The sequence below is a fragment of the Caretta caretta genome, chromosome 5 (genome assembly GCF_965140235.1).
Source record: "Caretta caretta isolate rCarCar2 chromosome 5, rCarCar1.hap1, whole genome shotgun sequence".
NCBI classification, from domain to species: Eukaryota; Metazoa; Chordata; order Testudines; family Cheloniidae; genus Caretta; species Caretta caretta.
In genome coordinates, this window is record NC_134210.1 from 57,117,886 (window position 1) to 57,141,714 (window position 23,829).

The 23,829-nt window shown below is 44.0% G+C and overlaps 1 protein-coding gene across 4 annotated transcripts in view; it reads right to left on the reverse strand.

The window, feature by feature from the left end:
• TMEM161B (transmembrane protein 161B) overlaps positions 1-23,829 on the reverse strand; it is a 79,958-nt gene that overhangs the window by 24,548 nt on the left and 31,581 nt on the right. For all 4 annotated transcript variants that reach the window (XM_048849442.2, XM_048849441.2, XM_048849440.2 and 1 more), the window contains 3 exons: positions 23,496-23,579; positions 13,160-13,257; positions 11,521-11,677 (listed from right to left, as the gene is read on the reverse strand). In XM_048849442.2, the coding sequence (XP_048705399.1) occupies positions 11,521-11,677; positions 13,160-13,257; positions 23,496-23,579 (339 nt within the window). The remainder of the gene's footprint in view (positions 1-11,520; positions 11,678-13,159; positions 13,258-23,495; positions 23,580-23,829) is intronic.

Below are 23,829 nucleotides of genomic sequence, written 5' to 3' on the forward strand. Positions count from 1 at the left end.
CAACTGTGTGATAACTTACTGGGGATGTCTATCATTATATTTTAAACTCTTGAAATTTATTGTTCATTCAAGACTAAGTTTCTGTTGAGAAACCAAAAAGTACACATGGAATGGTTTTCTGTTCAGAAGTTTATGCTATACATCTATTAGAGTGTATAGTATAGATATAGTGTATCTATACTATATGGGGGGAGGGATGGCTCAGTGGTTTGAGCACTGGCCTGCTAAACCCAGGGTTGTGAGCTCAATCCTTGAGGAGGCCATTAAGGGAGCTGAGGCAAAAATTGGGGATTGGCCCTGCTTTGAGCAGGGGGTTGGACTAGATGACCTCCTGAGGTCCCTTCCAACCCTGATATTCTAGGATTCTATTACACCACTATATAAAAAGCTACTATTTGCTTGTTGCACTGAATCACAACTCCTATAACAAATAACTGGAAACCTTTCAGATCAGTCATCACATCCAATTTCCATAGGATTCGGTTGGCATCTTTGACTGCCTAATCCTTAGTAAAACCCAACATTCAACATCAAAACAGGAAAAAAAAGCACCTATCATCAAAACAAAATAAGCTGTTCTGGAATTAACCCCTTATTGGCCATGTTGCCTTCTGTTGATTTTATGTACTTCAGAATATAAATTGTGGGCATATTTATAAAACCTGACAATTTAACTCTTTGGGTGAGAGCTGTTGGAGCAATTGATGGTGTGTTCCCTGGTCATAGGGCCATTCTGTGCTTGCACTGGCCCCTCATGTAAACTGGAGTGGAACTATACTATAATCTGCCTGCCAGAGGCCCCTATGGGCCCTGCTGGCAAGCAGGGATCACTGCTGCAATCTGGCCATGCACCCTCCAGATACAGGAAGCAGTGGCGGTGCTGATGTGGGAACCTACAGCTCCACCCCACTTCGTGAATACTCCCGATGCATGGGGAACCCTCTAGCTTCAATTAAATCAGATTTAAATTTTCTTTGTGCTACAGCATAGTTAAGGTGGGGTAAAAGATTTTAGGGGGGGGTCTAAGGAACCTTGATTTAACTGCTTGTTTCCTTTGTGCGAAAAACTATACAGTTATTAAATGAAGCACCAACACCCAGTTCTAGGTGCCCAGTATGGTTACTCATTATTTCTTCTTGCCACAAGACATCAGACTACACTCAATAACTCCATTTGTGCGACTTTTAAAAAAATTACTATTCATTTTAACAAAATCAGAATTTAGAATTAATCAAGAACTTGACAATTCATTCAAAACAAGAAGTCTGGCTAACTGTAAAAGTTTAGATATTTGCTATTATTGGGAATTACAGAATTTAACAACTTCAATTTCATTTGTGAAGCGTTAGTCTAACACGAAAGGCCAGAGTATCATGGTTTTCAGGTAAAAATTAGAATGTTTTTTAGTTCTACACACTATTAATTTCACTAGCCTCATTCTGCAAATTACACTCTAATGAAGAGAATCTTATTAACAGATTTTCATAAACGCAAATACAGAAAAGTACTGATGCAAACAATCATTTTTTCCTCCTCTAATGGGTTTTTCCCCCTTCTCTTAACCTGCAGTAGCAGTCAATGCAGACCTCCTGCCGTAAGTGCTAATTCATTTTGTCTTACAGAGCAAACTTCCTAACTCCTAGAACCAAGAAAATATGAGGTCTTTTAAAAATCCTTTCTGGGGCAGGATTTGTTATTATTCTAATTCACTATTGCTATTTTTGGCAATGAACTCCCACATATAAATCTGCTAATTACAAGAGAAGAAACCTAAAGTCAGATTTTAGTGGGCATTTATCTATATAAGTATTTCTGTAGAAATCTTAGCTATCTATGTGATTAAATCTTTTCACTTGGTCAATAGTTGGTATTTACATGTAGCAATGTCCATGTCGGGGAGTGGAGGGAGAGGTGGGAGACCAGTGAGCTCTGGAAATTAACCTATACCTGTTGTATACATTATAATATACAGTACTCCAATTTGATTTAATATAGCAGCAGGAAGGTCCAATAGCAGACAATTTTGGGTATGAACAGGTGGTTATTCAGTCCATTTGTGGTGAACCTCTGAGAGCTCTAAGGTCTCTCTCACACACTAGTTTATGTAAGGTTGCATGCTGGTATTACAAAGCTTTACTCCCGAGGGAATTCTGCACCACTGCGCATGCACAGAATTTATGTCCACTGCAGATTTCTTATTTTTCTGCAGGGAAGCAGACTGACAGGGAAGCAAAGGGAAGCCACAAAAGCAGTAATGCGACCTTCCCCAGCAGTATGTTTCAGGTGCCCCTGGCAGCCGGCAGAGAGGTATATCACTGTAGGCCAGGTGGCGGGACTCGTGGCTGCTATTCTGCGCCAGGCTCAGATGCTAGTCCCGGCTGGGCTGGGAAGGATGGGACTTCCTCTTCCCCTGCACAGCATCTGGGGCTGGGTCTGACCCACCCCCAGATTCCTCCTTCAGCTGCAGGAAGCTCTGCAAACTCACACCCCCCCCCCCAGCTTCCTGCACCCATTGCTCCTCAGCTGCAGGGGGAGGGATCTATGTACAAGAAGCTGCTTCCCCATCCACCCAACCCCTGTGTATCCAGACCCCCTCATTCCCAGACCCTCCCACAGAGCCTCACCCCCCCCCCCCGCACCCAGAACCCTCATTCCCCCCTGCACCTGGACCACCCCACTGAGCCATCCAGATCCCCACCTCACCGAGCCCCAACTAGCTGCACCTGGATTGTCCCCTTCCCCCAGCATATGGATCCCCCGCCGAACTCTATCCCCCCACACTCAGACCCCTCCCACTGAGCCTCCCACACCCAGACCCCCCATGCCGAGGTCTACTCCACACCCAGCCCCATCCTACTCCACACCCAGCCCCAATCACCTTTACCTGGACCCCTCTGAAGCGTCCTATTAGTGTTGCATCCAGAACCCCCTAACAAGCCCCTGTGCATCCAGATCCGTCCCCGCACCTGGATCCCCCAGAGCCACCCACACCCAGATGGCCCCACACAGAACCCTCTCAACCCACACCTGGATCCTCCACACACACATTAAGCTCCTTCACACTTGGATCCTGCTGGGCTGAGCCGGGCTGAGCCTGCCTGCCCACACCTGGTGCACCTGACATGGAGGGGCAGAGCACTGGGGTGTTTCTGGGGCAGGCCTGGTCCTTACACTGTGTCAGGGTTGGGTGAAGCCTCACCACTAGGTCCGTGTCCTGGGAGGGGAGCGGGGGCTGCAGAGTGATCTCCCACCTCTGGGAAGCCAGTGGCCTGTGCTCCCCAATGCCATGCTGGAGCCTCCACTTTTATTTAACAAATAAAATTCACAGAATTTTTATTTTTTGGGCGCGGAATGCCCTCAGGAGTAAAAGCCTGAACACATTCATATCAAAACTCTGGTAGAAAACAAGAGGATAGATGAGGCAGAATACTGACACAGGTAGTACTCAAGTCCTAAAGCCCTTTATGGGAACATGTTTTTTGGTTTAGGGTCAGAGTTTAAAGCCAGAAAGAATAATCAGATCATCTAGTGTGACCTCCTGTATATCACAAGCCACCAACATCACCCAGCACTTGCACACTAAACCCAACAACTGAACATCACATTAATATTTCACAGCTGTCGAGACACATACATTCCATCTCAGGAAATCAGTAATATATAGACTATCACAGGAGTCTCTTAATATATAAAAAAATCTCCAAAAGTTATGTGACAGGGTCGGGCCAGATGGCTACAGGAGAGTGATAGAAGGGAGATATATTAGCCCCAAGTTAAGTGGGTCCCTTTTCCATGGGTAAGGTAACAGAGAAGGTTCCAGAACAATCAGGAACTTTCTGGAAACAATTAAGGCAGACAGGCTGATTAGAACACCTGCAGCCAATCAAAGAGCTGCTAGAATCAATTAAGGCAGGCTAATCAGGGCACCTGGGTTTTAAAAAGGAGCTCACTTCAGTTTGTGGTGTGTCTGCGAGGAGCAAGAAGTTGAGTGTGACAAGGCGTACTACTGGAAGACTGAGAAGTACAAGCATTACCAGACATCAGGAGGAAGGTCCTGTGGTAAGAATAAACAAGGTGTTGGGAGGAGGCCATGGGGAAGTAGCCGAGGGAGTTGTAGCTGTAGACAGCCGCAATCCGCTGGAACCTGGAGTAGAAGGCAGGCCTGGATACCCTCATCCCTCCATCCACCCAACTCCCTACTTGATACCGGAGGAGTTGACCTGGACTGTGGGTTCCACCGGATGGGAAAGTCTCTGGCCTGTTCCCTGATCCACTAGGTGGATCAGCAGAGACTGCAGGGATTGTTCTTCTTCCTTTTCCCCATGCTGGCCAGTGATGAGGCTAACTGAGTGAATGGCAGATTTGAGCCACGAAAGCGGCCAAACTGAGGGCTGCCGTGAACCTCTCAGGCGAGCAAAACTGCCAATAACCGCAGGACCCACCAAGACAGAGGAGGAACTTTGTCACAGTAAGGAAACATCAAGACAAAAAATGCTGTAAACTGAAACTAAGGCTGGAATTACACATCAGGAACTTGAAGAAAAAAAACTTAGAAGAAAAGTTGTGGTGTTTTTTCCAGTGATAAAACAGGATTTTTTTAAGATAAGGGATACATTAGACAGACACACACACACAATCTTTGGAAAACAGAAAAATGAAGAGTTAAGACAGCAGTTCTCAACTTGTGAATCGCCTGCGGCCCAATCAGCACATATCTGCATCCCATGTGACATCCTCATAGCCAACCAGGTAGTATATATATTGTGTGGGTGCAGCCCACAACATACAGGCAACTGCATATGCGACTCACAAACGTAAATAGGTTGAGAAATACAGAGTAAAGGTACAAACTGTTTCTCATCCCACACCATCCATTACTGTCCATCCAAAATTATCAGACAGCCTTACTTTGAACACTACTTCAGCAATGGCAGTGAGCCCTCACTAAAATGTCTACGCAATATATGTACAATCGTATAAGATATACACACCGCTCTCCCAATTCCTCCTAGTTAGAGGCAAGATGTTGGTGTTTGGTGTGCAAATGAATTCTAAGACAAGAAAGCAACACCTACGCAAAACTCAATCCACCTTCTCAACACAGTTCCCTTATTACTGGTTCTCATACTTATTTGAATGGGCCCCATTTCTTTGTGTCTGTAGTCATTTACGTCTCTACAAGTACATATGCTGCTACCCAGCTCTGAAGGCAGCGCTGCACAAGCAGCATCACAGAAGTAAGGGTGGCAATGTGAAAAGTGATATTCGTCAATATCACTTTTCACAGCAGACTTAGTGCCCCATTGGCACCCTCACTTCTGCACTGCTGCTTCCACCCCAGGGCTGACACCCGGATTACCACCACCTCCAGGTGAGGGACTGGGATGGGGGAGCCTCCCAGTGAGGGAATGGGGGCAGGGGAGGGAAGAGAGCCTAAGTGCGGGCTGCCTCCTGGTGAGGGATTGGGGAGTTCGAGGGAGAAGGAACCTGAGCCGTGGGGCTATGGCTGTCCCCTTTATCCCTGCCGCCCAGGTGTTTATGGTCTGCACGAGCCCTAGCCACTCAGGGCTGAGGGCCGGAGCTCTTAAAAAAACCAAAACACAAAACAAAACACCCCACACAGCTCACACCTCCCTTGGGAGGCTCACTCTATAGTTTGTGAAGCGTTGCCTTACATCATATAAACCAGTTACCTTTACTATCCCTAGGGGTCAGATTTCCTGTAGCTACAGACATTAATCCTTGTAATACACTTGTGCACTGGATATATACCATGTTACATAAATTGCAGTGGCCATATTTATATGTCTGCAAGCTGCTGCAGATTTCTTAAGGTATATACAAACTTCTAGAATATATGGGATTTAACATGCTTCTACATACAAAAATGTATGGATAAACTGCCAAAAATACTGGCTTAAGAGGGACACTTGTTAATACTTTGCACACAGGCATGCCATACATGATGGAATACATGTTCATTGGTAGGTCAAAAGTAAAATACCACCCCAAGTAACCTTAATGCTGTTTCTACCATTTCCAATATTTCAACTTTTCCCCATCCCATTCAGGATTTGCTTTGGTTTTAAAAAAGTTTCACCTTAACAAAGAAGAAGAAAAAGTCATGAAGTTCTAAGACTACAACATTAAAAAATTTCTAATCTTAAGTGAGATACTATCTGAAACCAAAAAAATCATAAAATCCATTTTATATAAGAAACTGATGAATACGCAAGACCATGCACAAAGTATTGACATGTGCAACTATCCAATGCTGAACAACTATCTGCTCACATTTTGTTAAATCCGAGTATGGCTTTATGTATGTTGAACATCTGCTTCAATGCTATCCTATCTGGTCTTACTCCTTCAGAGTTTGTGGATGTTTACTTTATAGCCAATACACAACCACTGAAGAAGTGGGCAAATGATAATTTAGGACCATCTATACAATTATTACAGAAAGCAATCAGCAATTTTACATTTTTTTCCATCCACTAGTCCAAATAAAAAGCATTTTCCAGATTCTCTTTCTGAAGGCAAACTCTGCAGATAAGCAGAGCCATGCACATGCTAAGATCTTTTAAAAAGGAAGAGAAGCAGAGTACTGTATATAGTCTACTCCTCAACTGTAATGGTTGACTGCAGATGTACAATTTTAACAGTTGACATGAGAGCTCCATTTAATGGACTCCAGTCATATGCTGCTTTCTACATTACATTAGAATGTGTAGAGACTTATTGCATTCAAAAATATTTATTGTACATAATTTTCTTATGTATTAAAACAACAGTTCCTTAAAGTATGTATTGCAGTATGTTAAGATATGATCTATCACATGTTGATGTGTGGTATTAAAAAAACTAGATAAAGGGGGAAAGAATAGCTCAATTAAAAAAAATCTCAATACCATACCCACTACAAACCAAACCCCCTACAGTCAGCAGTTTTGTTTTACAATCTTCCTAAAGCACAGCTTGCTTGCATATAACAATGTGGCTTATAAGCAGAATATTATCAGCTTAGGAATCTGATATAGTAAGACAGCCATACATTAAATATTTTAAAACTTCATTTTTGTCTTGGAGTTTCATGCAACTGTGGTATAATTATTTCCACCAAATATTCTCTTTTGAAAGCTTGTCACAATATTTTAAAACATCTCACATGGTCAGAAAGGGACTAGAATTTGGCTCTCTTGCCTGGTTAGGTTACTTCTAATAGTTCAGCAGCATGGCACTAAGTTATTGCTGGCAATAATGTCTTCCAGAGTGATGGGGGTGCTTTTCACTGGGTCTGGATATCTGTGATCAGGAAAAAGCAAGAGCATTGGGAAATGTCGTATTTCCCTAAACTCTGATGGAGGGTCAGGTGGGATTCAGCGTGACAATGTCATGGGGAGGATAGTAAAATAATTATGACAACGACTTTATCCTGGCCAGGGAGATTTTTTTTTAAATGTGGATTTCATCAGGAATTAGACTCATAGCTTTAAAAAGGCTTTCAACAGGGTGGGTTTCTGGGGTCAATCTGGGGGTGAGATATTATTTGGTTGACTCTGTTCAGGGTTCAACACAGGATGGTGATCACGCCCAACAGCCTTTGTACTCTGCCTCAGAGGTGTTTAGGTGTCCCTAAACCTCTAACTAGCAGAAGCTGGGACTGGACAGTGAGGGATGGATCACTCAAAATTGCTCTTTTCTGTTTATTCCCTCTGAAGCAATTGGCACTGGCCACTGTCAGAGTCAGGACAGATGGACCATTGGTCTAACCCAGAATGGCCGTTCTTATATGCTGGTGTCCAGCAGCATTCCTTCACTGACCACCATAGACAAGCCAAGAGGGTGGCAATGCTGTCAGATGCTGAGAGATATGGAAGTTTGTAGAAAAGGAATTTAATTACAAGGCCTTTAAATCCTTGGTCCCTTTGTTTGTGAGTAAAGGAAAACAAGGCAGGAAAAGATTTAAATCTGCTAGAAATCTATATTGAAATATCTAATCTTAGTGCCATTTGTTTTGCTTTTTATCACTTGGGCGGATTTAATGAAAGATAAAGACTGCATTCAATAATATGAAACAAAGAATGCTAAGTCAGTGGCTAACTACGCATTGAAAAACCATAATATTTTAAGAAGAACACAGTGCCTTTCATGTATAACAAACTCAGCTAGATGACAAACGCTGGCCAATCCTGACACAGCTAGCTTCTGCTGGCTAGTCAGTGCAGCATGATCTGAAGGTGGACAGTTGAGGAGGTTGCGCAGCTCTGCTTTTTACATCCAACCTAAAAATCTAGGGATTCGCCTATTCTAGAGCTAGATCTGATAGACATACTATTTAGTATGAGAGCTGAGGTAAGTTTAAGTTGGACTAGTTGGGTAGTCCAACTATCCTAGCAGTGCAAATTCCCTGAGAGGATGTGTGTCAATCTTGATTTGGTTATGGCAAAGAGTATGATCAACACAGAAGGACCAATGATCTCCCCTGGGAAGTGGATGAAGACTAGGTGTCCATGCTGATATTAGATTTATCATCATCTGCAATTCCACTAACCCTGAAGTTATCAAATCACTTGCAGATCTTCATGGGACTGGAAGGTGCTTCCTACTACTGGCTTCACTCTTTCCTCTTAAAGAGAACCCAGAGGGTAATAGCTCTTCTGCCTCATGAGCTTTAATGTACAGGTCCTGGAAACTTTCTTCTATGCCACACCTCTTGTTCAGTGTTTGAGGTCTTTTAGGAAGCCTACAGAGGAAATTTGGACTAAGGGGCTTAATATGCTGATGATGCCTGCTCTTTGTTTCCATCTCATCCAATCCGGAGTGCAATTAGAGAACCTCTCTCAGTGCTTGGGTGAGTCTGGGGCAAGGAGGAAAAGTTGGCTGAGGCTCAATCCAGATAAACCTGAGAAATGTTGGGGTAAATACCCAACAGATACAGTAATGGCTGTGTCTGCACCTTTGAGACTGAAAATATGCATGTCCATCATCTGTTTCCCATAAATGCAACTTGGGGATTTTGTTGGCTTTACACTTGTTCATAGATGGAATGGAAGTTGCAACCAGGTCTGTGTTTTATCACCTGCATCTGAACAGAAGGTTGCAACCATTTCTCTCAAATGCTATCATAATCCACACCTGTCACCTCTGACTTCTCCAATATATATACACATGGGCTACTCCTTAAAACTATTTGGAAAATGAATCTAGTCCAGAATGCAGCCACCCAAATGTTCAGGGGTGTATCTTTGCCCAAGCACCTGAATTATTTTTACACTAACTACATTAGCTGCCTATTGGCTTCCACATAGAGTTTAAGGTGTTGATTTTGACTTAAGGCCCTAAATGGGGAAGGCAGAAAGGGATAGGTAGGCTATACAATACTTCCACAATTATGATCAGCAGAAAAGTATGAACTGGTACTCCCTTAGAATGTCCTATCACAAGCTCCCAGTCTTTCAATGTGAAAGCTCCTCAAGTTTTGAAATCCACTCCCCCCTTCAATTTACAATAGCTCAAATATAGCCTATGGGGGTGCTGTAAAACCTGTGTTTTTGGTTGAGGTACTGAGAAGGATGAGGTCTATGGAGCAAAGAGGTTCTTGCAGAATTAGGGACATGATTAGTTTTGTTACCTTCACTGGAGAAGGGTTGGGTTACATGTGTAGTGACGTTATTTTCTACCATGGATTGTATTTTTTTTTTTAAATACTCTCAGGGCACCTACAGCCTGGGATAGGTATCTTCTGTAGACTTTAAACTGAGTCAATATAACTGTTATTTATATTAATAAGATTTATATCCAAATCATTTATAACAATAAATAAAGACTACTTGATATACTAGCTACAGCATCATTTAAGTTGCATGAGGACTAGACACTAATTTCCAGTTACTTTCTAGTAAGACACTACCATGCCTTGAACAAGGTCTCCCTTAGTGTGTGAAAGCCAGTGGAGAAATACGGTGTCTTTGAAGTGGACTGCTGCCAAACTTTCCATTCTTTCATAATGTGATTTAACCACCTGCACAAACGTACATTATTCTTCCTTACCTCTGCTCTCCCAGTTGAGGTAAGGTATGTACACAACTAGTTTCCCTCTTCTTCCTTCCCTAAAAACCAGGGAAATGGTTTCATACTTCTAGAGCACATGTTGCCAAGAAAGAAGCAAGGTAATTTTGCCTATTTTAAAACCTGCATGAATATGCATTAGACCTAAATTAGATAAGTCAAATATTGGTATTTTAGGGTACAACAAAATGAGATTACATCATTTTTACATTAGCTGAATCCCTGCTTTTCAAGTACCATGCTACCAAAGCCAAGTATGACAATCCAACTAGTAACTTACTGAGAACGTTTTCTGGATCTCATCTTTTTTCAGGCTATTTCAGGTACCTTATCAGTACAATCAAGGCATACATTCTATTAACAGATATAGATGAGCAGGACATGTACAGATGCAAAAGTTGTGCTAGCTCATTAACTCAATATCAGGGCTCCAAAGTTTTACCTGATACCAAGGATGGGTCACAACAGGAACTCTCATGGGGTATCCATCTTTGGTATTAATTCTACCAGAGCAGCTTTCGATATTTGGCTAGTAGATGTTGGAACAGCAAGGAAGTCATTCAGTCTGCCTTCTAACTCACCTCTGGGGATGCTCCCTTCACAATCAGGTTCTCACGTAAACCAGGTGCTTCATCACCTCATATCTCTAAAGTCAACTGTTTCTTCTCCATTCCCTAAAAGTAGAAACCTGGTCATTTCTCACTGACTATTGCAACTACCTACCTCATGCATTCCTGTCTCCTACATATCCAGCTAAAGAGGCAGCTAACTGTTTGTTCTGATGTTATATGCCTCTGCATAGTTTTCACTATACTTCCACATTATGTTCAATTCTTTATCGTGGAGGTTCTGTACAATACCACCCCCACTTAGTTCTCTGCTCTCATCTGTCTACACCCCTTCTCACTTCCTAATCTGTTACCTTTCAAATGACTCCCTGTGTCTCCTCCTATTCCTATTCTCAATGTCACATTCCCCTTCAGACCTGCCTCAGGCAACAATTAGTATATTTGTCTATATGGCAGCTGGACATTGTTCTGTACTGTACTTTACTGCTCATATTAACACAAAAGATTTCTGCTACCACCTTTTAATCCTTTTTGTATCTTTTCTCCTTGATTGTATAGTTCAGCAAAACAAAGTTAGTTCAGAAATACAACATTGTGAGGAGGCTGATATTGCAGACTTATAAATCAGCATTAACATTTCCCTTTTATAGAAAAAAATGAAGTAAAATTCATGCACTCAAATACAATCTGGTATTAAGATTAACAAACTATTGAACACAGAATACACAGCTAGACTGATAATGCCACTGACATCCAGGATCCTTTTCCAAATGTTAATTCTGCAATAAACAATCCATTGTTACCATCTGCAAATTACAGGGGGATACAAGTTATCATTTGAAAAATAAATAAAATGATTTAAGAACACAGCAAAGGATACATGGCAAAAGCCAAAACAAGCAGACACCAGACTATGCTGATATTCATTTCCTGTGAGGGCTTCATCAAACTGTAGTAGGCTTCAGTTACCAAGTACACCACTGTAGCTGCAACTGTGAAATCCACCAACCACTGATATTCAGGAAAATAATGCAATGCTGAAAAATAAAGGTTTTCAGGAACCAAAAGCTTAAGTAAACTTTTTTAAGGCAAGCAATGACAAAATGAAAGAGGACCACATGATTAAAAGAAAATATACTTAAAGTCCTTACAACTGCTGCTTCTTGATGTCCAGGCAGATCTAAGATATCCAAGTAGCAGCAGTGGCAAAACAGTGTTTTTGCTCTTCTGTACTTAATAATTTATCCAGGCCTTTTTCACTTCTGGACCGGATTATTGTAACACAAAGTACACAGGGCTAACACATGAATTCCATTCAGAGACCTCATCTAATGCACAAAGTTGAAGTATTATTTAGTATTCAGGTTTTATGCACTACTTGCTTAGTGATGCTTTATGAAAGGAGAGTCCTGCACTTAAATTCCAAAATATGAAATGATTTCCAATTATTTCCAGCTGTAATTCAAGACAAAGCGCCAAATAGTTTGGGTTCTACCTACATTAAATTTTAAATCTGAGTGCTTAACAATTTAACCTGTAATGTATGCTTAACATTTTGTGCGGAATTGCTCCCCCTAACTTCTAATAAAATCAAAAGATTTTTCTTCTTCAGGATTTTATAGTTTCTGCTGGCTTGCAAAATAATCTGAAATTATTTGGCTAGAAACCACTGGTATGCCATGCTTCCTGCATACTAGGTGGTTTGCATGGAGAAAACTTCTCTCCTGTGAACTTTAGCAACTGCATCAAATTGAAGCGCCTAACTCTAAAATATAAAAAACACACACCAACCTTCCCTAACCCTTTCACACCTTACAACTTCAGAGACTAAATCAAAGGCTTCTGGCATTTTAATCACTGTAATGGCCAATTTAAGCTCGGTGGGGGTCCTCCTTCTCAACACAACATATGCCTATTAACAGCTATATGTCATGGTCCTGATATTTTAGGGACACAGCCTCCATCCCAGAAACTTGAGTTATTTTCATCTGCTTGTTTCTCTAGCATCTCCTTGTAGTTTCTAAATATTTTACTTTAGAATGTCATATCTGAGATGTTTAGGTTTCCCCACCACCACAGTGCCCATGTACTTCTAGTGGTTTTATCTGTAAAGTTTATTTTTCACATCCACCAATCATCTCATCTTCCTACAGGAGCATACAACCATATTTTGTCACGTTTTCAAGTACATTGTGTATGATCTGATCCTTTCCAGTGTCCTCTTACATTGCTAGAGATGTCTGTTGTAGCAATATATATCTGTTATGCTGGATTCCTCTCACCCATTCTTCTCTTTTATGCAGATATTGAGATATCAAGCAAGGAACGAGAGAAGAGTTTTACTTCTTGCTTTTCAGCTAATTTCCTTCCTTGTAATGAGTTGCATTTTTACATTCTCATTAGCCATAAAAATATTCCAGTATATATCACAAATTATATGTACTTGATAGAAAAGAACATATTGTAATCACAGAATATATCTGGGATAACATTCAACCAATTACAATAATTTATCTTACCTAAAGTGTCCACTTCAGTAACTGACTTTGTTTCCAGATGAAGATCAATATCCTTAGGAATGGTTAGGGGTTTATTTTCAATATGACCATTATATTTTCTGAAAAAGCCATGCACACAACTAATCAAAAATCTATTCACTATTAAAACATTACCTTGTTTTACATAGTAATCTCTTTAAAAGTTGTTATACGAACATTTTTCATATTTGAAGTTTTTATATATAAAAATGTAACTGGAGTTAAATTCTACACACCATTATAATAATTGAGATGAGCGTGTTTGTTAGCTTTACCATGTCAAAGTTTGAAATACTATTCTGATTGTGTATGCACGTCTAAATTATCAAGCAATGCCAATCTGAGACTTTGAAGCGGAGGCTCAGGCATCTCAGCTGGAGACTGACAGAAAGCAATGTTGAAGTCGTGCTGGGAGAATACCACCTGTCATCAGCTGGAGTTTGTAAGTTGCTGAGAAATATTTACTGGAATTAATGATCAGTTATCCAGCTTTGAAGATAACTGGTGTTGTTGGAAGAGAGGGTGGATCAGCAGCCCAGGACATAAGTGGTCTAGCTGAATAAGAAGAGAGGAAACATTTGGTTTCAACAGTCTATTAATATCTGAACAAATACATACAAACACTGACTGGGACCACAGCTCTCTGCAGTCTTGAAGCCTGAGAGCTTACATCTACACTGCAAAAAAAAAAAAAAAAAAAACCACCTTGCAGCACCAAATCTCAGAGCCTGGGTCTACAGCACTAAAAACAGCAGCGGAGATGTTCCCGCTCAAGCCAGAGATCAGGCTCCGATATCCGGCAAGCAGGCTGGGCTTCAGAGCTTAAGTGGGAATGTCTGCACTGCTATTTTTAGCGCCATAACACAAGCTTGAGTCTGTAGACCCAGGTTCTGAGACTCGCTGCCCTAGGTTTTATTCCCCCCCACCACCCCAACATACACATACACTGCAATGTTTGGCAAGTACAATCCAGCTCATCAGATGACGTAGATCCCTGCCACACCAGTTCTCCTGTTAACTACCAAATAAAAACAAGTTTAAGACATTTTTCTACTCCTCTAAACAACTGTTCTACACTCAGTCATACCTGCTTATTTTAGTAAAACCTTACTCTGCTTATTATCCTTATAACTGCAGACACAGCATAGCTATATCAATGTCATATTCTTTCCTGGCTTGTATATCAGCAGCAAGATTAACTAACCTCCAATTGCAAGGCCAACCGTGTCCAAGTTTTGCCCTCATTCAAAATTCTGCCTACCTGTGAAACAGGTGCAAATGAGGACATAATGTGTCCTGTACAAACTGTATGCACAGGCCAGACTTTCAGATACCTGGTTGAGTTTGCAGATCAGGCTGTTTGAAAAGTAACTGGCAATGTGTAAATTTTCTTAACTTAAAGTAAAAAATATTTTCTGTGTAGATCTACACTTAAAATCTAGGACAGTGGTCCCCAACCTTTCTGTGGGAATAGCTTATTGCTATTCCCAGAAGACTGTGGCAGGCACCGGACACCCCGCCACCAAAATGCCACTGCCGAGCGCGGCCGCCAGAGAACCAGCCGCCAAAGTACTGCCAAGAAGCGGCAGCAGCAACAAACGCCGCCGCCAAAATGCTGCCGAGAAACGGCAATGCTTCTCGGCAGCATTTCGGCAGGCAGTTCTCCAGTGGCCGTGCTCGGTGGCAGCATGTCGGCGGTGCGGTGTCCTGCGAGCGCACAAATGTGTCTCAGCGGACGCCATGGTGCCCACAGGCACCGCGTTGGGGACCACAGGTCTAGGAGAAAGGATCTGTGGGATGTAAACAGCCTCAACTGGGAGGCCAGTTGACTACGGGATAGAGCTACACAGGAGACGGATCAGAGAATACATTTTTTGTAAGGTGGAGGCTCCGGGGTAAGGAAAAGGAATTACTGTGTTAACCTCTTCCCTGGACTCCTACCAGCTGATGCCATTCCATCTTGTTCCTACACAGGAAGTCCCTAACTAGCTGCAACAGAAAGAAACAAAGGCAGAGGTGAAAGTAAGCCGGTACGGTCTGATACAGCCAACCAGTAAGAGCCGGTACACAGCCAACCATACCGGCAGGACCACTGATGAGGGGGGCCAAAAGGCCCAGCTTCCCCAGGGCCCCGCAATTTAAAAGGACCCGGGGCTCCTGGCTGCCACTGCTGCTACCACTACCATGGAGCTCCGGCGATGATTTAAAGGGCCCAGGGCTCCCGGCCGCCACTACCGCAGCTGGAGCCCCTGGCCCTTTAAATCGCCGCCAGAGCCCTGGGATAGTGGTAGCAGTGGCCAGGAGCCCCAGGGCTCCGGCAGCGATTTAAAGGGCCCGGAGCTCCAGCCCTTTAAATCACTGCTGGAGCCCTAGGGTAGCTCTGGCAGCAGCAGCCTGGAACCCCGGGCCCTTTAAATCACAGCCTGGCCACGCTGAAGGGCTGGCCTGGGGAGTCTGGCCCCAGCCCTGCCCCTTCTGCCTGAGACCTCACCCCTTCCAGTTGAGCCCCCACTCAGAACCCTGGCTGCCCTGCGTACTGGTAAGTCCCTTAAGTTACTTTCACCCCGAACAAAGGGTTGTCCAATACACTTTGCTGGTGAGGACATACTGGCCAAGAAAACTGTTTCCTTACCCCAGCAAGATTTAAAAAATTCCTCCTGCATCCTATTTCTTCAAGCTTTGTCTAGATTTTAAGCATCATTTCTGTAGTTTCCTTACAACAAAAAGGACACACATGCATATATATACTGAATATTTCCACTTCTGTAGGGGCTTAGCTCCAAGTTTTAAAGATCATGCTCATCACAGAGTAAGAACTGAGGCCTTCAAATCATGCCAGCATAAGAGCATTTTGTTTTTTAAAGGGAGACAGTAGTTTGGGGGTAACATCTACTAAACACCGTAAGATCATCAAAACAGAAGAATTTGGAGACTCTGAAAAAAACTAAAAGGAGTAAGCGAGCTGTAGCTCACAAAAGCTTATGCTCAAATAAATTTGTTAGTCTCTAAGGTGCCCCAAGTACTCCTTTTCTTTTTGCGGATACAAACTAACACGGCTGCTACTCTGAAACCTGAAAAAACCTGTTACCTACCTTTCGTAACTATTGTTCTTCGAGATGCGTTTCTCATGTCCCTTTCAACAGGTACGTGCGCGCGCCACGTGCATGATTGTCGGAAGGTTTTTCCCTTAGCGGTACACGTCGGGTGAGCTGTGAAGTGTATATAGGTCCCTGCCGACTCGTCGCCTGCTCAGTTCCTTCTTGCTGGAATACTCCAACAGAGGAGAGGTGGGCGGGATTTGGAATGGACCTGAGCAACACATCTCAAAGAACAATAGTTACGAGAGGTAGGTAACCGTTTTTTCTTCTTAGAGTGGTTGTTCATGTGCATTCCAATAGGTGAGTTCCAAGCAGTTTCCCTGGGGGAGGGGTCGGAGTTCACCTGCTTGCTGAGTGCAGGACTACCCTGCCAAAGGCTGCATCATCCCTCGCTTGCTGGGTAATGGCGTAGTGTGACGTGAAGGTGTGGATGGTGTTGGTGCCTTGCATAAGTCCTGGATAGGGACCTGCGCCAGGAATGCTACGGACGACGCCTGTGCTCTCGTGGAGTGCGCCGTAATTGAAGGGGCTGGAATTTTTGCCAGGTCATAGCAAGTCCTGATATAGAACGTGAGCAGGGGGTTGGACTAGATGACCTCCTGAGGTCCCTCCCAACCCTGATATTCTAATCTATGATCCATGATGAAATGTGCTGGGATGAGATGGCAGGGCCCCCCCTCATCCTTTCTGCGATTGCAATAAAGAGCTGTGGTGATTTATGAAATGGCTTCGTGAGCTCAATGTAGAATGCTACGGCACGCCTAACATCCAGGGAATAGAACATGCACTCCCTGCTACTGGCATGGGGTTTAGGGAAGAACACAGGTAAAAATAGGTCTTGGTTCACATGAAACTGGGAGACTACCTTTGGCAGAAACGCAGGGTGAGGGCACAGCTGCACTTTGTCTTTATAAAAGACTGAATAGGGTGGTTTGGAAGTCAGAGCTCTGAGCCTTATACCCTTCTGGCCAAAGTTATGGCCACCAGAAAGGCCACCTTCCAGGAGAGATAGGACGGAGGGCAGGTTGCCCTGGGCTCGAATGGGGCCCCATGAGTGTGGACAGGACCAGGTTGAGGTCCCACTGGGGAACAGGCCGTCATACCTAGGGATAAAGCCTGTCTAAGCCCCTAAGGAACCTGCCCACCATGGGATTACCGAACACTGACCCACCTGTTGCCCCGGTTGAAAAGCCAAAAAGGCAGCAAGGTGTACCCTTAGAGATGATACTGCTAACCCCTGCTGCTTGAGGTATAACAGGTAGTCCAAAGTAAGCGAAGTTGGAGCTAGCTGTGGTTCGGTTCCCCTTTGCCAAAACCAAATGGAAAAACGCTTCCACTTTGACAGGTACGTGGCACGAGTGGAGGGTTTCCTACTTTCCAGCAGGACCTCTCTCACTGGGTCCAAACACTGAAGTTCAAGAGGGGTCAGCCATGGAGTTTCCACGCCATGAGGTGGAGGGACTCCAGACTGGGGTGTTGCAGGCGGCCGTGACCCTGTGTGATTAGGGTTGGACATACAGGAAGTGCCACTAGTCTGTCAACTGAGAGGTTCAACAGCATTGTGAAGCAGTGCTGGTGGGGCCATGCTGGAGCTAGGATGATCTAGGAAGCACCATCTCAGCGAGTCTTGAGGAAGACTCTGTGTATGAGACGGAAGGGAGGGAATGCGTAAAGCAGGTGACTTGTCCATGAAAGACGTCCGCGATGGAGTCTACGCTGTGGTTCAGGAAGGAGCAGAACTACTGGCACTTCCTGTTGCTCCACTTCGCAAACAGGTTTATGTGGGGAGAGCCCCACTTCTGGAAAATCAAGTGTGCAATGTCTGGCCAGAGGGCCCATTCGTGGCTGTGAAACGAGCGGCTGAAGCTCCTTTTGCATTCCTAGTGTGACACCTCTAGGTGCATCGACTGGGTGATGCAAAAATCCCACAGTTCAAGGGCTTCCTGGCACAGAGGAGAGGAGAGAGCATCACCCTATTTATATAAAATATTGCTGCAGTGTTGTCCATCAGCACCGACACAATTGTGCCCTGCAGGCAGGCCTGGAATGCTTGGCATGCCAGATGAACCGCCCTTAGCTCCCTTACATTGATATGCAGTTCTGTGTGGGACCATAAGCTTGGGTTCTGAGACTGCCCAGGCGTGCTCCCCAACTGACTGCCGAGGCATTTGTGATGTAGGATGGGGTTTGGCAAAGGGTACTCCCGCACAAACAACTTGTGGTTGTGGCCACCAGTGGTGAGACTTGAGGATGCAATGGGGGAGAGTAACTATCATGTCCAGCGGTCCCTGCCCAGACTGTGCACCCACGCCAACCATGACTGGAGGGGCCGAAGGCGTAACCTGGTATGCTGTACCACATATGTGCAGGCTGCCATATGTCCCAATAGTTTCATGCAATTTCTGGCTGTGGTTGTGGGAAATGGGCGAAGGTTCTCAATAATGTCCGTGAGTGCTTGGAAGCGCAGCTCCAGCAGGAATGCTCTGGCCTGGGTGGAGTCCAAGAGAGCCCCTATGAATTCTATTCTCTGCGTCGGGGCCCGCGTGGATTTGGGCATGTTCAGTATGAGACCCAGCCTGTGGAATGTGGCCCAGCCCAAGGACATATGCTCTGCAGCCCATGCTTGGGACTCGGCCTTGATGAGCCAGTTGGCTAGGTATCGGAATACTCACACCTGACGTTTGCGGAGGAAGGCTGCCATGACTGCCATACACTTGGTGAATACCCCTGAGGAACCTCCTCTATTGCCCCTAGAGCGAGGAGCGATTGCACCTCCTGCAAGAGGAGTTGCTTGTGAGCATGGTCTCTGAAGGAGGGTGGGAGGGAACAGAATTGGATAGAATATCCCACCCCGACCGTGCTGAAGACCCAACAATCTGACATGATCTGGGACCAAGTACGGTAGAAGCAGAAGAGTTGATTCACAAAGGGAGGGGGTAAGGATCCGAGACAGAAACTGATGCGCTGTCTGCGGGTGCATCTTCAAAAGTTTGGCTTCGGGCCCGGGGGCTGTTTGACCAAATCCTGGTCTTGGCCTGAGGAGGACTGTGGCGGGCGCCTCCTATTATTTCTGCCCCATCTCCTTGACAAGTCTCATCTAGGAGGCCCAGAGTAGAAGCAGGATGGGGGCTGAGGCTTAAAAGGCTTTCTTGGGGGATCCACACCCTTGCACCTCAAAGACTCCAAAGTCGCCTGCGAGTCCTTAAGGCTATGCAGGCAAGAGTCCATATTTTGGGCGAACAGGCCCACACAGTCAAAGGGGAGGTCCTGTATTGTGTTCTGGACCTCAGGGGTATCCCCGAGACCTAGAGCCATGCACTGCACCTCATTGTGATGGCGGTGGCCAGGGTGGATGACGCCGAATCCGCTGTGTCTAATAGGACCTGGAGGGAGGTTCTGGAGACGACCCTGCTCTCCTCGCAGAGCATGCTAAACTCCTTGCACGAGTCAGCCGGGAGTAACTCCTGGAACTTTGCCAACAATCTCCAAAAGTTGAAAGCATACCGCTTGAGTACCGCCTACTAGTTGGCCACCCGAAGCTGGAGGCCCCCAGTCAAATAGACATTCCAGCTGAAAAGATCCAGCTTCTTAGCGTCCCGTGACTTAGGTGCGGGACCCAGCTGTCCTTGCCGCTCTTTGTGGTTGGCCACATCAACCACCAGAGTCCCCGGTTGAGACAGAAGACTTGGTGTCTGACTCAGACCAGTAGTCTGTGCCCCACCATGGGGAGGGGCGGAGGCGGACGGTGCCGGGGAGCAGTACCGGGGAGATGGTGAGCAGCACCGTAACATCATAGGCTTGCCACGATGACGAACCAGAGGCGATGCTGCCATCGGTGCCACAAAGGGTGCTGGAGCCACATGCGGTGCCAGGCTAGACGCTGTAGCTGGTGCCGCTGACGGTGCCTGGGCTTGTGGTGCCGGGCTCCGTGCCATCATGGCAATGAGGTCTCATGCTGCCTAGCAGATGTCCAGCATGGAGGGAAGGTCGAGCTCTTCCTCCAAATCCTCCCAAGACAGGGAGTCAATCAGCACCAGACTCGACAGGCCTCCCATGGGGGCCAGAGTCAACAGTGCAGGGTCTTGAGGCCCAGACCGTGGGTGTCCCGCCAGGGGACACACCCCGCTGGAGTCCCCTTGTAGCTTTTGAACAGGGGAACAACCCCTGTCTGTGTTCTTTTTCTTATGCAACACTGGGGACTGCAAATGGTGCCGCTTGGTGGCGCTGGCCTTACAGGTTGGGGAGCGGCACCGGTGCTCCTTGGAGGAGTCCTTCCTTGGTGCCGGGACATCATGCACCGAGGCTGGGGCGCTGCGCACCGATGATGCTGGTGCCGCTTCCGGTGCCAGCTGCGGGCAGAGGGCCGACTCCATCAGGAGGAGCTTCAAACGATAGTCCGCTCTCTTAGTCCAGGTCTGAAGCTCCCGCAAATTGGGCACTTATCTGTCTGATGGCCCTCTCCTAAACACTTGAAACAGGCAGCGTGTGGATCACCTGTGGGTATAGGTTTCACACACGTCTCGCACACCTTAAACCCGAGACCGGGGCATGCCCCGGTGCCTGGGGAAACTAGGCCGGGGGTGGGGGGGGAAGAAGCCCCCCGAAGTAAGTCCAACTAATATACAAACTAATATATAATGAACACACACACACAACTAAGAAAAGTGAACCACTAGGTAGGCACTTGAGAATGCAAGAGACTGAGCTGCTCTAACGACTGTCACTGGCAGTAAGAAGGAATTGAGCAGGTAGTGGGTCAGCAGGGATGTATTTACACTGCCATAAAGGCGCCACTCCAGGAGTCTCCACAGCTGATCCGACGAATACCGTGAGGGGAAAAGCCTTCTGACGATCGTGCATGCGGCATGTGTACACACCTATTGGAATGCACATGAGCAATCAATCGAAGAAGAATATTAGGTTTCTAAAAAAAAACCCATTAAACATCAGAATGAAGCAAAAAAACAATTAACACATTATAGAAAGGTATAAGCACCAAAGACGACATTTTTTTAAAAGTGTAATAAAAAGGGAAACCTTTCACTATGCTATACATTACAAAACAATATTGAATTCAACAGATTTCACTTGAACAGGAAAAATAATGCCTTCGAAAATACTTTCTATTCATGTCTCTTCAATTATTCCTATGCTTTTTGGGGTTTCTCAAGTGGAAAGAGCCAGTTAGCTCTATATTCACTATACTCAAGTATTTTAGTACAGAATAAGTTATTCAGAAACAGAAGAACTTTATAGCAATACTTATAGATCATAATCTAGTGCATCAGATACTAAATTGCAGCATAGGCTAAAACAGACCAGTCAGTTAAAAGTTTGACCTAAATCTGTTTTCAAGGAACACTTCCTCAAGACAGGAAGTCCTGAACCCCTCCTTCCAGTCCTACTTTTAAACATCTTCCTGAATTTGCCCTACTATATTTGAAATGTGCAGTTGCTACATTTTGCAACATTCTGGGGTTCTCTGGAGCAGAGTCCTTAACTTCAAGGGACACTGGAAAGGCCCAGAAGATTTAGCTTCCTTTCAGTTCCTCACCACCAGTTCCACATTTCACTTACTCAAATAAGGCAGCACCCTCTGGCATGAAGAACACTTAAGCAGTCTAGCAATCATATTCATATAAATTCAACGGCACTACCACTTCCTACCCTTAAGCTGTGTTGTGTGTGTGTGTGTGTTTTTGTTCTTAAAACAAAAAAGGAACTATAGCACCTCTGAAGAAATGATTGGTATATTCCATTTCAAAAAAGACTTAACTTTGAATTAAAGGTTGCTAAATTACATCTCTCACCAACAAACCATAAAAAGCAAAGAAAGAAGCAGTAAAGCCATTGAATACCCCTTCTACACTACTACTGTCAGCTTCTCTTAAGTTCCGCCACCCACAGCTCACATCACTCCCTTCATCCTAGAGAAAACATGCAGCCACATTTATTGGTTATATATTCATATGTTCTGATGATTATTATAAGGTTGGTGTGACTTTCATAAGTTATACAGTATGTCAATTTTATTAGTGTAAATACGATAGACACTGTCAAATTTCAAATGGTGACTGCAAGATATTTTTTCCATGTTTCAAGAAAGTTTTGTGACTAGGTGAACTATATTACTGATTGCTACTAAATTTAGTAGCAATTTTTATATAGAAAATAAAACAAGCTTGTAGCATATGCACATACTGGTGTATTATATTTCCTGTCAGAGCTGAAACTGCATGACGACTTCTAAATGAGAGTGTAAATATGCAGGCTGTGGAAGGTCTTCAGGTTGAGAAAGACTACTGATGATTGGACACTAGATGGGTATTGAGTCACTTAGCTGCTTCTTGTCTTGCTTTTTATGGTTTGCATTGGTGGGATATACAGTTCAGCAATATTAACACAAACCTTGAAAGTTTTGGTGTAAGAATTTTTCAGATTACTAGTAAGTCTGAATCAATGATTGATAGCTATTCATATGAATACTTATCAATATTGATATATTACTTAGTTTATACCTTTAATTATTTTTGCTCTAATTTGTTGAAATAAAATCAAGAAATGAGAGAAGGGCTTATTGATGACAGAAGTTTAAACATTAGAGCTGTAAAAGTTGGAGGTAATATTGCATAAATTGTTAATCTTTATTTTCAAACTTCTGCGTGAACAGATTGTCAAGTTGAATGTCAACACAAGTCAGAAGGTTAAGCTAAGCAATAAAACAGACAGACTGCTTTCACATCTGGAGAATAGATCAGAGATGTAGTTTGTGAATGATAAGATAATAGCTCTGGTAACGAAACATTAAAACGAGTTTCCTTTTAGTTACTAGAGAATATCTGAAACTCCAAATTCAATGCATATTTGCAGCAAACAAAGTAAATGGTATGCTGAAATGCAACAACAAATTTGAGACGGATACTATGAGGAAAGGCTGTGTTGACAGAATTCTTTTTAAAAAAGAATTCACATTTGAGCTTTTTTTAAACTAAAGACTGAACCAAACACTTTCAAAGCTCATTAAAAATACATTTCAAGTAGGTTAAAAACAGAAGTAGAAGGCAAATGGCAGCACACCTTGCTCTCAAGCAGTGCCCTACACATTATATTACAAAATTATATCCTGGCATTGAAAAGAATGTCTTGGCAAAAATCCGGTGGGAAATAAGTCATTGCATGTAGTGTGTTAAAGTGCTTAAGATTAGTAAATAAAAATTTACCTATCTTTTTTGCTTTTCCCCCTTTGTTGCTTCCCTGCAAGAATTCGTAATTCTTCTTCAGTGGGATGCTGATACCATCGTAAACTAAAAGAGAAATTTTAAGTTAAAAAAACAAAACAAAAAAGAGCAATTAAACTCTCATATTTAAGTGAGAGTTAGAAGTTACATATTAAAGCATCTGCTACTTGCTGCTTCTCAAGCAAATACTTTATCTCTGTGTTTGGGAGCGGGGGAGTGGCAGGAAACTGAACCCTGAAACGTTTACAGCTAAGCCTTCATTTCTTTTTGAGGTGAACAGAAAAAACTTTCCAAACACACACAAGTACTTATGTTG